Source organism: Nicrophorus vespilloides, unplaced genomic scaffold, assembly GCF_001412225.1.
Source record: "Nicrophorus vespilloides isolate i.1.1-1 unplaced genomic scaffold, Nicve_v1.0, whole genome shotgun sequence".
NCBI classification, from domain to species: Eukaryota; Metazoa; Arthropoda; class Insecta; order Coleoptera; family Silphidae; genus Nicrophorus; species Nicrophorus vespilloides.
This window is the reverse complement of record NW_017096185.1, coordinates 11768-26690: the sequence shown is the minus strand read 5'-3', so window position 1 is coordinate 26690 and position 14923 is coordinate 11768. Positions and strand designations below refer to the sequence as shown.

Here is a 14923-nt window from a genome sequence, read left to right as displayed (position 1 = left end):
AAACTTGTGAAATGAACGGAGGTTTCATTAACTGTATTTCCTTTCTTCTAGAGGTTTCTGATTTGAAATGGATCAAGTATTGGACGATTTTTTGGAGAACTCGACGTCGAAAGCGCACGAACATGAGACGATGTACAAGATCCATTTCTGCAGCCAGGCGGTTGTCTGCTTCGTGAGTTTGGTGGCCGATCTCCTCATAGTCACCATCGTTTTGAACAGCAAAAGAATGCGAACGCGAACCAACAACGTGATCATGCACTTCGCCATAGCGGACTCCTTCTGCATGCTCAACGAGATGGGAATGATCTACTATGCTTTGGATAAGCTCATCCCGAACCTCGAGGATAGCCGTCTGTACTGCGTGCTGAGCATTTACGAGATGACCTCGCAGATAGCTTGTTTCGTCTTCGTCCTCTTCCTAATCTCGAACACGTTGATACAAACCCAGAAGTTCTCCGATAAAATACTCCTGATCGGATACTACGCAACGATCTCTGCATTCTTCTTGGCGCACGCCGTTTCTTGCGCGTTCTACTATACCTCCTTTCCGATGTTCCACATGCTGCTCTTCATACTGTTCATGATCACCATCATTTGTATCTTCATCAAGGAGATCAACAGATGCTGTAAAGCGAGAAGGAACAGTCCTCTCAGCCAGAAAACGGCTTTCAGGATGAACATCGCCAGAATCTACGTTTACTCTTGGCTATTCAATACCCTCTGCTACGGCTTTCAAAACGATGTGTTCCTCTTCCTCGGATTGATCGGCTACATGTCCGGATTCTTCATTCTTATGTACTTGATTTACAGTCATCGCAACTTCAGAATTAGCTTACTAAACTTGCTTCGTTGCCGTAACTACGACATAGATGTTACCATCAGTTTTGCAGACAGTTGCAGCGAATCCATCAACGACAATCCTGTGATCGCAGCCAATTTAGATAATAATTTGCAAGAACTAGAAGATACAACTGACGTCAATTTAGCGAGAGTTTAATTTGCATTTCAAGCAACAAAATAATATACTTATAGTTGGGATTAACAAATAACTTAACGTGTACAATAATATATGTAGTTAATGAAATTTTCTTCACAAATAAACTTTAAACTGTTAAACTTCTTATGATTTAATATGAAGGATTCTTCCATTTGCGAATCTATTGATATAAAAACACTTAATAATAAGGTGTACTTTCACGTTTTATCTATCATTATCTCATTTTCTAATCAAATTAAAGGAAAGCCTTTTCATAATACATATATTTGTATTGCAAGAATGGAAACTGTGGATTAATTCTGTTTCCTTTCTTCTAGAAACTCTAGAGAAACATGGAAGAAGCTGTGATCGAATTAATGGAGAACAATACTTCAATAGACAACGATGTTGAAGTAGTATACTTGATCTTTGGTTTCATGGAAATGCCCGCATGCTTGATTAGCTTGGTGTCCGACCTGTTGATCGTATTAATTATGGTGAAGAACAAGAGCGTGAATACTCGAACGAACAAGGTGATCATGCACTTCGCTATAGCGAACGCCTTCAGTATGCTCGATGATTTAGGCCTTTTCTACATCATCTACGATAAAATCGTCTACCATATAACTATGAATTATATCTTCTGCGTTTTCGCAATCTTCGAAGTCACATCGCTATGTGCTAGCTTGGTACTAATATCACTGCTACTCTCCAATACACTGATGAAGAATACAAGAGTCTCCGATAAGATGCTGATATCTATATACTACGGAATCATCGGCCTCGTTCTCATCTCGGAAATACTCATCTGCGCGTTCCTCCATAACAACTTCCACGTCTTCCAATTTATAAACTTCCTTACATTTACGATAGCACTCATCTGTCTCTTGGTCAAGGAGGCCAATAGGTTATATAAGTTCTTGAGGAAACGACCTTTGAGCCAAAACACAGCCTTCAGAATGAACGTGGCAAGAATTTACATATACAGTTGCTTACTGAACTTCTTGTTCTACGGACCCAAAAAATATCTGATCTTTCTTAGCTTGTTTGGAAACTTGGCAGGTTTTTCCATCATCCTATACTTGGCCTACAGCGATCGCAACTTCAAGACTTGTTTGCTGAACTTGCTGACTTGCCGAATGAGAAACTACGACTCTGATGCTACCATCAGGTTTGCAAACGAATGCAGCGAAACGATGAATGAAATACCAGATGTTAATGTGACTTTCAATGGAAATACAACTGCATTACGTTAACAACAAACGAGAAATGTTAATATAATCAATTAATAGCCGCTAAATAATGTATGCAATCAAATATGCAATAAACTTAGAGCTTAAAATAGAAACGATTTTATATTTTATCCAATTACTCGATAACCACACAAACTAATTAGAATGTCAAATTAAAGATAAAACCTTGTTTTTTGGTATCTACCACTTCTTCACTATAGGCTGTCAAAATTAAACAAGCAAATTCAAGCAGTGTATTCATGTTTCACTTAATTACTCGGTAATTACGACCTCTCATTTGAGACTAATCCCAAGTATTTCTGATCTACTGTAAGTTACTAACAAAATCGAAAAAGTAATGGTTTGATTTTCATATTATGTAATTGATTTTTGATAATTTCATATCAATTTATTGGACTAAACTTTTGATATAATAATAAACAAATAATTGATAAAAGAAACTATTTTCAAATTAAGTCGAAAACTATTAAACTAGTCACATAGTTTATACAAGAAGATGAAATAATTGTTAGGCAAAGTTTGTTAGTAAATGAGATATTACGAATATTCCAACATTTTATTTTGATAAGTTTGAATTCCTTCCCGTTGATATAATTGCATAATGCAAGAATGTAAACTGTGGATTAATTCTGTTTCCTCTCTTCTAGAAACTGTAGAGAAACATGGAAGAAGCTGTGATCGAATTAATGGAGAACAATACTTCAATAGACAACGACGTTGAAGTAGTATACTTGATCTTTGGTTTCATGGAAATGTCCGCATGCTTGATTAGCTTGATGTCCGACCTGTTGATCGTAATAATTATGGTGAAGAACAAGAGCGTGAATACTCGAACGAACAAGGTGATCATGCACTTCGCCATAGCGGACGCCTTCAGTATGCTCGATGATTTAGGCCTTTTCTACATCATCTACGATAAAATCGTCTACCATATAACTATGAATTATATCTTCTGCGTTTTCGCAATCTTCGAAGTCACATCGCTATGTGCTAGCTTGGTACTAGTATCAATGCTACTCTCCAATACACTGATGAAGAACACAAGAGTCTCCGATAAGATGCTGATATCTATATACTATGGAATCATCGGCCTCGTTCTCATCTCGGAAATACTCATCTGCGCGTTCCTCCATAACAACTTCCATGTCTTCCATTTTATAAACTTCCTTACATTTACGATAGCACTCATCTGTCTCTTGGTTAAGGAATCCAATAGGTTATATAAGTTCTTGAGGAAACGACCTTTGAGCCAAAGCACAGCCTTCAGAATGAACGTGGCAAGAATTTACATATACAGTTGGTTACTGAACTTCTTGTTCTACGGACCCAAAAAATATCTGATCTCCCTTAACTTGTTTGGATACTTGGCAGGTTTTTTCATCATCCTATACTTGGCCTACAGCGATCGTAATTTCAAGACTTGTTTGCTGAACTTGCTGACTTGCCGAATGAGAAACTACGACGCTGATGCGACCATCAGGTTTGCAGACGAATGCAGTGAAACCATGGATGAAATACCATATGTTAATGTAACGTTCAATGGAAATACAACTTCATTACGTTAACAACAAACGAGAAATGTTAATATAATCAATTAATAGCAGGTTAAATAATGTATGCAATAAACTTAAAGCTTAAAATGGAAACGTCTTTACATTTTATCCAATTACTCGATAACCACACAAACTAATTAGAATATCAAATATGCAAATTAAAGATAAAACTTTGATCTTTACAACGAGTTAACATCTATCTTTCTGGTATCTACCATTTTTTCAATATAGGCTCTCAAAATTAAACAAGCAAATTCAAGTAGTGTCTTCATATTTCACTTAATTAATTCGATAATTACGAACGCAATTTACATCAAATATGTTTATTTGAGACAAAATTACAACCTCTCATTTGAGAGTAATCTCAAGTATTTTAACTGATTTTCTGCAAGTAATATTTTGTTTTTCATATTATGTAATTGATTTTTTATAATTTCATATCAATTGGACTATACTTTTGATAAATAATAATTAAATAATTGATAAAAGATACTATTTTCAAATTAAGTCGAAAATTATTAAACTTTTCACATAGTTTTATAGTTATAAAATAAGATGGAATATTTGTTAGAAAATGTGATACTACGAATATTCCAACATTTTATCTTCATAAGTTTGAATTCCTTCCCGTTGATATAATTTGATAATGCAAGAATGGAAACTGTGGATTAATTCTGTTTCCTCTCTTCTAGAAACTCTAACGAAATATGGATGAGCAGGCTATGATCGAAATATTGAGCAACCAAACTTCAATAGACGACAGCAGTATCGTGATGTACAAGATCCATAACTGCATAGAATTGGTCTTATGCTTCATAAATTTGATGTCCGACCTGTTGATCGTAACGATTATGATGAAGAACAAGAGCGTGAACACCAGAACTAACAAAGTGATCATGCACTTCGCTATAGCGGACGCCTTCAGCATGATCGACGATTTGGGACTGTTCTACATCATTCACGAGAAGATCACATACCATTTATCTATGAATCGTCTCACTTGCGCTTTCGTAATCTTCCAAATCACATCCCTATGTGCCAGTTTGCTGTTTATCTTACTTCTACTCTCCAACACATTGATGAAGAGCGCAAGAGTCTCCGATAAGATTCTAATATTAGTTTACTACGGAATCATAGGCCTCGTCTTTATCTTGGAAATCCTCTTCTGCGCATTCCTGCATCGCAACTTTCACGTCTTCCACTCTGTTAATTTCCTTATTTTTGCGACAGCGGTCATCTGTCTCTTCGTTAAAGAGGTCAATAGATTATATAAGTTCTGGAAGAAACGACCTTTGAGTCAAAACACGGCGTTCAGGATGAACGTGGCCAGAATATTTATATACAGTTTGATGGTGGAGTTCTTCAGTTACGGAACCAACAAATTCCTGCTCTTCTTTGGCTTGTTTGGATACTTGACAGGTTTCTTGATCATCCTATACTTGGCCTACAGCGATCGCAATTTCAAGACTTGTTTGCTGAACTTGCTGACTTGCCGAATAAGAAACTACGACGCAGATGCGACCATCAGGTTTGCAGACGAATGCAGCGAAACCATGGATGAAATACCAGATGTTAATGTCACGTTCAATGGAAATACAACTTCATTACGTTAACAAGAAATATGAATATAATCAATTTATAGTAGCTAAATACCATTGTTTAAAAGCAACCATGTTATATTTTCACTAATTGCTATAATATTCAATTCTCATATTTATTGAATACAATACTCTAAAACCCATTACTAAAAACCTTTTCAAGGAATGTAAATACATTATTCCAATGATTCTATTATAAGTTTTATCATTTATCATAAGCAATAAACTTAAAGCCTGAAGAAGCAATGTCTTTACATTTTATCCAATTACTCGATAACCACACAATCTAATTCGTTTGTCAAATATGCAAATTAAAAGTAAAACCTTGATCTTTGTATCAAGTTAACATCCAGATTTCTGGCCAATACCTATTTCCCATAATAAATCGTCAATATTAAACAACAAAATTCAAGCAATGTCTTCAGCTTTCACTCAATTATTCGATAATTACGAACGCAATTTACATCAACTAATTTGCAGATTTCACACGAAAATACGACCTCTCTCTTGAGACTAATCCCAGATATTTGATCTAAACTAATCTCCAGCAATAAGCTTACAAAATCGAAAATGCGATATTTTATTTTTTAAATTAACTCGAAAACTATTGAAGTTTTTACATAGCTTATAGTTATACAAGAAGATGAAATAATTGTTACGTAATATCTGTTAGAAAACGCGTTACTACGAATATTCCTTCGCGGTGTTACAATTTCATAATATATATATTTGTAATTGCAAGAAAGGAATCTGTGCATTAATTCTGTTTCCTCTCTTCTAGAAATTCTAGCGAAACATGGATGCGATCGAATTATTTAAGAACGATACTTCAATTGGCAACGACAATGCAGAACTGTACAAGATTCATGATTACATGCGACTTCCTATTTGCTTGCTAAATTTGGTGTCCGACCTGCTGATCGTAACAATTATGATGAAGAACAAGGGCAGGAATACTCGAACCAACAAATTAGTCATGCACATCGCCATAGTAGATGTCTTCAGAATGCTCGACGATTTGGGACTGTTCTACATCATGTACGAGAAAATCCTCTACCATTTACCTATGACTCGTCTCTTCTGCGTTTTCGTAATCTTCGAAGTCACATCTCTAAGTGCTAGCTTGGCATTAACATTACTGCTACTCTCCAATACACTGATGAAGAGCACAAGAATCTCCGATAAGATGTTAATATCTTTTTACTACGGAATCATCGGCCTCATTCTCATCTCGGAAATCCTCTTCTGCGTATTCTTTTATAACAACTTCCACGTCTTCTATTCCCTAAGCATGTTTATATTTATGATCGCGGTCATCTGTCTCTTGATCAAGGAGGTCAATAGGTTATATAAGTTCTTGAGGAAACGACCTTTGAGCCAAAGCACAGCGTTCAGAATGAACTTGGCCAGAATTTACGTATACTGTTGGTTGCTGAACTACTTGTACGGACCGAACGAATTCATGATCTTTCTTAGCTTGTTTGGATACTTGCAAGGTTTTTTCACCCTTCTATATTTAACCTGCAGTGATCGCAATTTCAAAATCTGTTTGATGAACTTGCTGAGATTCCGTAACAACTTCACAGATGCGACCATCAGTTTTGCAGACGAATGCAGCGAAACCATGAATGAAACTCCAGATGTTAATGTCTCGTTCAATGGAACTACAACATCATTACACTAACAATAAATATTAATATAGTCAATTAATAGTAGCTAAATAAACTAGTCCAATGATTCTATTATAAGATTTGTGAATTTTATCATTTTATTGTATATAATAAACTATCAAAGATGAGCAATAAATTTAGAGCTTGAAAAAGCAATGTCTTAACATTTTATCCAATTACTGGAACACCTCACAAGTTACACCGAGTAAACTTCCAGATTTCTGATCTCTACTACTTTTGCGCAATAGACTCTCAAAATTAAACAACCAAATTCAAGCAGTGTCTTCCAATTTCACTCAATTACTCGACTATTACAAACTTAATTTATATCAACTAATGAGATAACACAAATGGGACCTCTGCATTGAGTTTAATCCCATATATTTGAACGTTACTGATCTTCTACAATAAGCTAACCAAATCGAAAATTTTTAAATGTTATTTTACAAATATTTAAGCTTCATATAATTAGAATATATTTATTTAATCACATAATTGATATAGTTTTGTATTGACTAATAAATTACTATTGATATAATATTTGTAATTTCGAGAAGGGAAAATAGATATTATAATAATTCTGTTTCCTCTATTTTAGAAAATCTAATGAAACATGGATGTAGAAGCTATGATAATGACCAACGACACTTCAATGGACAACGAGAGTGAAGTTGTAGACAAGATCGATGGTTACATGCAAATGTTCATATGTTTGTTAAGTTTGATGTCTGACTTGTTGATCGTAACAATTATGGTGAAGAACAGAAGCATGAACACTCGAACCAACAAGGTGATCATGCACTTCGCCATAGCAGACGCCTTCAGAATGATGAACGATCTGGGTCTGTTCTACTACATCTACGAGAAAGTCATCTACAATTTAACTTCGCATCGTTTCTACTGCGTTGTCGCAATCTTCGAAATAACATCTGTATTTGCAAGTTTTCTATTCGTGTTTCTCCTACTCTCGAATACGCTGATTAAGAACACGAAATTCTCAGATAAGAGTATAATATCATTTTACTACGGCATCATCGGTCTTGTACTTGCATTGGAAATCCTCTTCTGCGCCTTCTTTCATCTCAACTTCCACGTCTTCTACATTTTTATCTACTTGACACTTGCCACTGCATTCATCTGCCTCTTGATTAAAGATATTTATAGAGGTTTCAAGTACTGGAAGAAACGTGTTTTGAGTAAAAATACGACGTTCAGAATGAACGTGGCCAGAATTTACTTATACAGTTGCTTTGTGAACTTCGTGAGCTACGGAACACTGTACATCTACTTGTTTGGATACGTGGCGGGTTTTTTCATCGTCCTCTACTTAGCTTACAGCGATCACAAATTCAAGATGTGTTTGCTGAACTTGCTGAGATTCCGAAACTTCGAAGCAGAAGCGAACATCAGATTTTCAGACGAATGCAGTGAAACCATGAACGAAAGAACTGATGATAACTTCACAATCAATGGAAATACAACTTCTTTGCCTTAAAGTTACAAAAAAATATCATTTGTAAAGCAGTAGTTTTTAAAATTTTTAGCAACGATATTAATATTTAAATCAATTTTACATTTGAATTATTTAATGAATACTTACAATACTTGAAACAATGGATATGCAAATTATGGAAAAATGTGTTCTTTGTAACAAGTCTACTATAAAATTTGTGCAATTAACCGCTTTGTTGTAAAGAGCTTTTATATTCGCATTTAATTAATCTGCAACTAAACAAGCTAAATGGATTATAGAACTTACTAATTTTAGAATAAAATTTGGGTATTTGTATAAGATACCATGAGATTTGTGGTATTTAACTAATAAACTATTGAACGTTTTTTATTTTTTCTCCATTTGTTATTTATTTTTTCAGAATAATTCGAGAAATATTTGTTTTTTTTTTGTTACGTGTTGAAATTTGATGATTACATCAGAAGGAATCTTCTGTTGAGAGATTAACTGCTGCTACAAATGCAAATTAAATGTAATTATAACTAAAAACAATATTTTTCAGTTGGAGCTGAAAATTGCAAGATTGTCCTTCATGCTAAAGTAATAATGAATATCTTTTGTTGTATTCCAGAATAACCTCTAGCATATAATGGATGAATGGACGGATGAAATGCTGGAGAACAGCACACAAATCATCTACGAAACTGATCTACAATTCGAGATCCATTCGTACATGCGAACGTTCGTATGCATCGTGAGCTTACTTTCAGATCTCTTGATCGTAGCTATTATCTTGAAGAGCAAGAAGATGCGTACTAGAACCAACAACGTTATACTGCACTTCGCCATAGCAGACATGTTCTGTATGCTCAACGAGATGGGTCTGATCTACTACATCTACGATCATGTCGTCTACAAGATAGTCCCGAGTCGACCCTACTGCATGTTCGCAATATACGAGGTCACCGCGGGATTTGCGAGCCTCCTATTCATGATCTTCCTTCTCTCCAACACCCTGATTAAGACCAAAAGACTGTCAGATAAAACCCTCCTGATAGGATACTACGTGATGATAGGCGCGCTCTTCATCATGCACACTTTATTCTGCGTCTTGTATCACACCTACTTCCCGATCTTTCACATGATATTTTTCTTTATGTTAATCGTCACCTTTATATGCCTGTTCGTGAAGGAGATTAATAGGTGCTGCAAGATCTGCAAGAAACGTCCGTTGAGTGAGAAGACGACTCTCAGGATGAACATAGCTCGTATTTACGTTTACAGTTGGCTCATCTCTCTCTTTACCTACCGACCAAACAATGTAATCTTTCTGATCACATCCTTGTTCGGATACTTCTCGGGATTCAACATCCTCGTGCTCTTGGTCTGCAGCAATCGCAACTTCAAAATATGTCTTCTGAACTTGTTGAGATTCCGAACGCAGAACTATGACATTGATGCAACCATCGGTTTTGAGGATGACTGCAGTGAATCATCCGACGATGATCGTCCAGCTGTTAACATCACGTTCAACGGAATCGAAACCACTCAGCCGGAAACCAACAACGTTACTTAACTTCTAAAAAAAATGTAGCCAAGAAGCGCTGAATTAAATGTTGTTTTCTTTAAATTCAAATACATTTTTCTTATTATAAAACCTATAAACTCAAATTCCTTTCCTCAATTCTGAAACAAATCATAGTTTGTTTTTACCAAAAAGAGAGCTTTCTGCTAATACCTAGCTAACTCTTCTCTGCTTTAATCTAAAAATCGCAATATTTTTTGTGTACAATGTCCTAATTACAATAATTTTATTTATTACGTTTAATCAAACAAACGCAGATGTGATTTCCATTTTTTCTTGATTTCTTGTTATATTATGCTATATTTAGACTACTCTAATCAGAAGTTCAAAATCTGTTTGTTAAACTCATTTACAAGACAATCCTTAAACTTCTACTGATTCCATGGCAATAAGGAAACAGAACTTATCTCAAATATTCCTGATTTAATCATCTTTATGTAAGAAAATGACTAAAGTGAACATTAGTTGAAGAATCTATGTACTTATTGCAATTCCTATTGTTTTTAATTCTAATTAATCATCTTATTCATACATGCAGTAAAAATGAATAATATGAAAATTTGCTTAATAATCTTTGTGTTTGTCACAATTGCTTATATTCTAATCGTAATTAATCTATTGCAATCATTAATTCAACATTATATAACAGCATAAATGTATTGCTTTCTGATTTTCATATAAAATAATCATTTTATTATTATTAATTTATTTAGTAAATTTGTCCAAATTTAATAATTCAATTTTCATTCACTAATGTGGTAAGTTTCGTTCTATTAGGACGTTGACAGTTACCATTCAAACTGATTTAGATTTAAACTAACATTTTTGAGCTCATCAATTGATAATTTCCATTCAAAGCACCATGGAAATCGATTTAATAAATATTTGCTGTTACCTAGGTAACGCTTATTTGCTGCAATCGATAAATCAATAGCTTTCATCGATGCAAATCTCTATATTAATATCATCTTTTTCTATTTTGTTCAAGACATCATCGAATCATGGAGAAACTAATGATGTTCAACTCATCCGCATCGCGCATTGAACCCGAATGGCTGGACGTGATGAACTTTTCGGCAAGGCTGACCTGTTCAATCGTCGGAATCGTGTCCAACTTGATCACCATATTCATCATCGGCAAGATTAATACGAAGATGAGCGAGATGGACAAGAAGATCATGATGCTATCGATCAACAATCTGCTCTTCCTGATCAACTCGATCGTTCAGCAATTCGTGATCAGATACATGGAACCCAATAAACTGAGAACTTGTCTATTGGTGAACTACGAGTTGGCATTGTTCATGTCCTGCGTAATGGCAATTCTTGTCATGTTGTACACAAGTAAAGAGCCGACGGCCGAAGAGATGTCAGATAATGGTCTGGTTTACATATTGTACACCCTTGTCGTCATTTCCCTGGTTTTCCAAACGCTTTTCTGCTTCACTCAAATTAATGACAGATATTTTGACCTCATAGTGAATTTCTGTTTCTTCGTGTGCTTCGGAGCTTTGATTAGGAACGAGGTCATAATTTGCTGGAAACTTTATAACCGCGAAGCGACGTGTCCCAGTCCTCCTGTATGCATGAACTTCGCAAGAATCTTCGTCTACAATTACCTAATTACCATCATTCTGTTTGCCATATTTAATCCTAATGGCATTCTTGTTCTCATACGTTCCACCACTTTCATTACTTCATTCTATATTATGATATACTTGATCTACTCGAACAAGAAGTTCAGATTTTTTTTACTAAACTCCCTTAGATGCAAATCAACTAACTTAGGTAGTGAACTTCTAGACGATGAAGATGTTCCAACTATAAATTTGTAAAATGATACTGATTCGAAATATGTTTTCTTATTTTTACTTTTCTTTTCAATTTTTTTTCTCATTTCATATAGAAAACAATATTTTGAACTTATCGTAAATACTTATGTCTTATAATCATTTATGTAAAAACCAATAGAGTGAAAATAACCTTAGTACTTATCGCAAATACTTATGACTTAATTGTACTAAATCTACTATAATCATTTATGTAAAGAAAATTATAAAGTTCCAATATTTATTAAAGTTAATGTTTATTCAATTAACCAACATTTAAACAAATTGTAAATTTAAATGTAAGCTCGTTGGAAAAACCATACTTTTATCTTTCATTCTAACAAAACGTAGATAATTGCCTATTTTGAAGAAATTACATGAAAGAATCACATATTTGAAGATAATCACCTTGGAAACTATTTTCATATGTCACCTAGGTAACTATCATTAACAGCAAATGCTGAAACATGTTAGCTTTATTTAGTGCAAATGTATTAATTTTGTATTGTGTTGCAGATATACCTGAACAATGGAAAATCTAAGAATGTTCAACTCGAATTCATCACTAATTGAACCTGAATGGAAGGATGCAATGAACTATGGAAGCTTGACCTGTTCAATCGTGGGAATCGTGTCCAATATGATCACGATATTCATCCTCAGCAGGATTAATTCGAAGATGATCAGGACTGACAAGATGATCATGATATTATCCATCAACAATCTACTCTTCCTGGTCAGCTCAATCGTGAAGCAATACGTGATCAGACACATGGAAACCGATCGAACAACGATCTGCATCTCGATGAGCTGCGAGGAGAGCTTATTCATGGCCTGCTCAATATCAATAGTCATCCTTCTATCAAATAGGATCTATGTAACCGAACGGAACATAGACGAATTTTTGCTCTGCATATTGTATACGATTGTACTGGTATCTTTCGTGCTGCAAACGATTCTTTGCTTGGCTCGCGTTAGTAACAAAATTTTTGACATCATGACACAGTTCATTTTCTTCTTTTCTTTTGGAGTGTTGATCAGAAACGAAGTCACGTATTGCTGGAAATGTTACAAGAAAGAAGTTTCATATTCCAATATTCCTGTACGCCTTAACATTGCTAGAATCTTCATTTACAACATGCTGATCAGCTTATTTTTGTTTGTCTTTTTAGATTCAAGTCCCATCATGGTGATTATACGTTTCACCACTTTCTTTACGTCTCTTTATATCATGGTGTACTTAATATGCTCACATAAGAACTTCAGAACCTGCTTGTTAAACTCACTTAAATGTAGATCAAATAGGATTGATAATGATCCTCCAGTACAATCTACTAATGATGATGATGATGATGAAGATAATCCTACTGTCAATATTTGTTGCTTTATGTAAGAAAAATTAAGTTCTAATTTTTATTCTAAACTCACTTATATGCCGATCAACTAACTTGGGTAGTTTAACACTAAACTTCACTACAGTTAGAAAACCGAAAAACATGGAAACAAAAAAGTTTGGGAACCTCTGTTCTAGATAATGAAGATATTCCAATTATGAATTCGTAAACTGATACCGATTCATCTTTTCTTATTTTTGCTGGTCATTTCAAATTACATGTAATTTCATATAAAAAATGATATGATATTTAAAAAAAAATATTTTGTACTTATCGCATATACATAATCATAATTAATCCACTATAATAATTTATGTAAGAAAACCAATAAAATGAAAGTTTGCTCAATAACCTTAGTACTTATGACTTAAACATACTAAATCTATTATAATCATTTAAGTTTAAAAAAAAAAACAATAAAGTTCCATTGTTTACTAAAGTTTTTTTTTCCCTGCACGTTTCAAATCACAAAAAAAAGAAAAACTGGTTCTGAATATTTAAAAAAAGTGTGTACTCAATAAATTTTTTATTTCTTTATTTATTAAACCCGAAGAGCAGAAGAAACTTCAACACGCGACTTCCTCTTAACGAAGGCTCCGGCCGTTACCCTTAGCACAATTCAAACTATTTCTAATATTTATTATTACTTACCTACGATTTAAACATTATACAAAATTATATTTTTCATCGGCCGACTGCGATTCCCCGAAAAAAAAGGTAAACCTAAAACATCCATTTTATATCCTATCCTATCATATCTTCACATTTTTATCGATGACTAATTTAAGATCAATATTTAGGCTTTCCAACGCGCCCTTAACGAGATTTCTAGCTATTACAGTTCGGCTGTAATCAACAGTTTTTGAAAAGTTGTTTTTTTTACGTTAAGTTACGTAAGTTCGGTTGCATACGTTTTCTTCGTCGCTTTCGAAACTCCCGCGTCTTCAACCAGCAGGCGTTGGTGGCGTCGCCGCCTATGTTTTCGTCATCATTTGCGGTGTTATGTATAACCGTTATTGTTTATATTATGTTAGCCCTTATTATTTTATACATGTTTATTTAATCATTATAAGTCATTAAGACTTAGAACAAATACCACTTATTAAAATCCCATAACTAATCATTGTGTAACGACTATTCTTAATCATCATATTTTGAACAAACTCGAAGGTCCAATCTATAATGACCTTTAATATGTCATCTGCCTAATGACTTACAAATTAGGGAAAGCTAGGTACTATCTTTCCCTTCCAAATATTGTACTCCCACTATGTTAATTCCCTACTATAAAATAGGATGTTTATGTAATACAAAGTTAGTCTAAGAGTAAGTTTTAGAAGAGCAACCCAAGAGTTTACTTATATTTTTAGTGTTAAAATATATTATTTGTGTTCATTGACTTTTGTCTAGCCTTTTACTAAAACCCTCTTCAGACTCCACAACTGCAGAAATATAAGTAGATCCACTGTGTCCAAATTCCATCCCCGGGACACGACAGCGGTCATCGTTAAGATACTCGATTGTTGATGATCATTCGAAAAGTTTTCCTCTTTTAAAACCATCATAAAGTGCAGAAGATGAAGTATCTGTATTGTGCGTTGGTGCTTTGTGC

At 34.3% G+C, this 14923-nt stretch overlaps 2 protein-coding genes across 8 annotated transcripts in view; both read left to right on the top strand.

Annotated features, from left to right (window-relative positions):
- The window catches only part of LOC108569940, a 48373-nt gene extending 36289 nt beyond the window's left edge, over window positions 1-12084 (top strand). Inside the window, exon 2 of one of the 7 annotated variants that reach the window (XM_017931715.1) lies at window positions 11077-12084. In XM_017931715.1, the coding sequence (XP_017787204.1) occupies window positions 11090-11923 (834 nt within the window). In that variant the 5' untranslated portion in view covers window positions 11077-11089 and the 3' untranslated portion in view covers window positions 11924-12084. The other 6 variants (XM_017931710.1, XM_017931709.1, XM_017931706.1 and 3 more) reach the window with 6 other exon arrangements.
- LOC108569941 lies at window positions 8984-10127 on the top strand. Its single transcript, XM_017931721.1, has 2 exons — window positions 8984-9035; window positions 9135-10127. Exon 2 carries the CDS (start codon window positions 9153-9155, stop codon window positions 10077-10079), a length of 927 nt encoding a protein of 308 aa, XP_017787210.1. The 5' UTR covers window positions 8984-9035; window positions 9135-9152; the 3' UTR covers window positions 10080-10127.
- Window positions 12085-14923: the final 2839 nt, after the last annotated feature.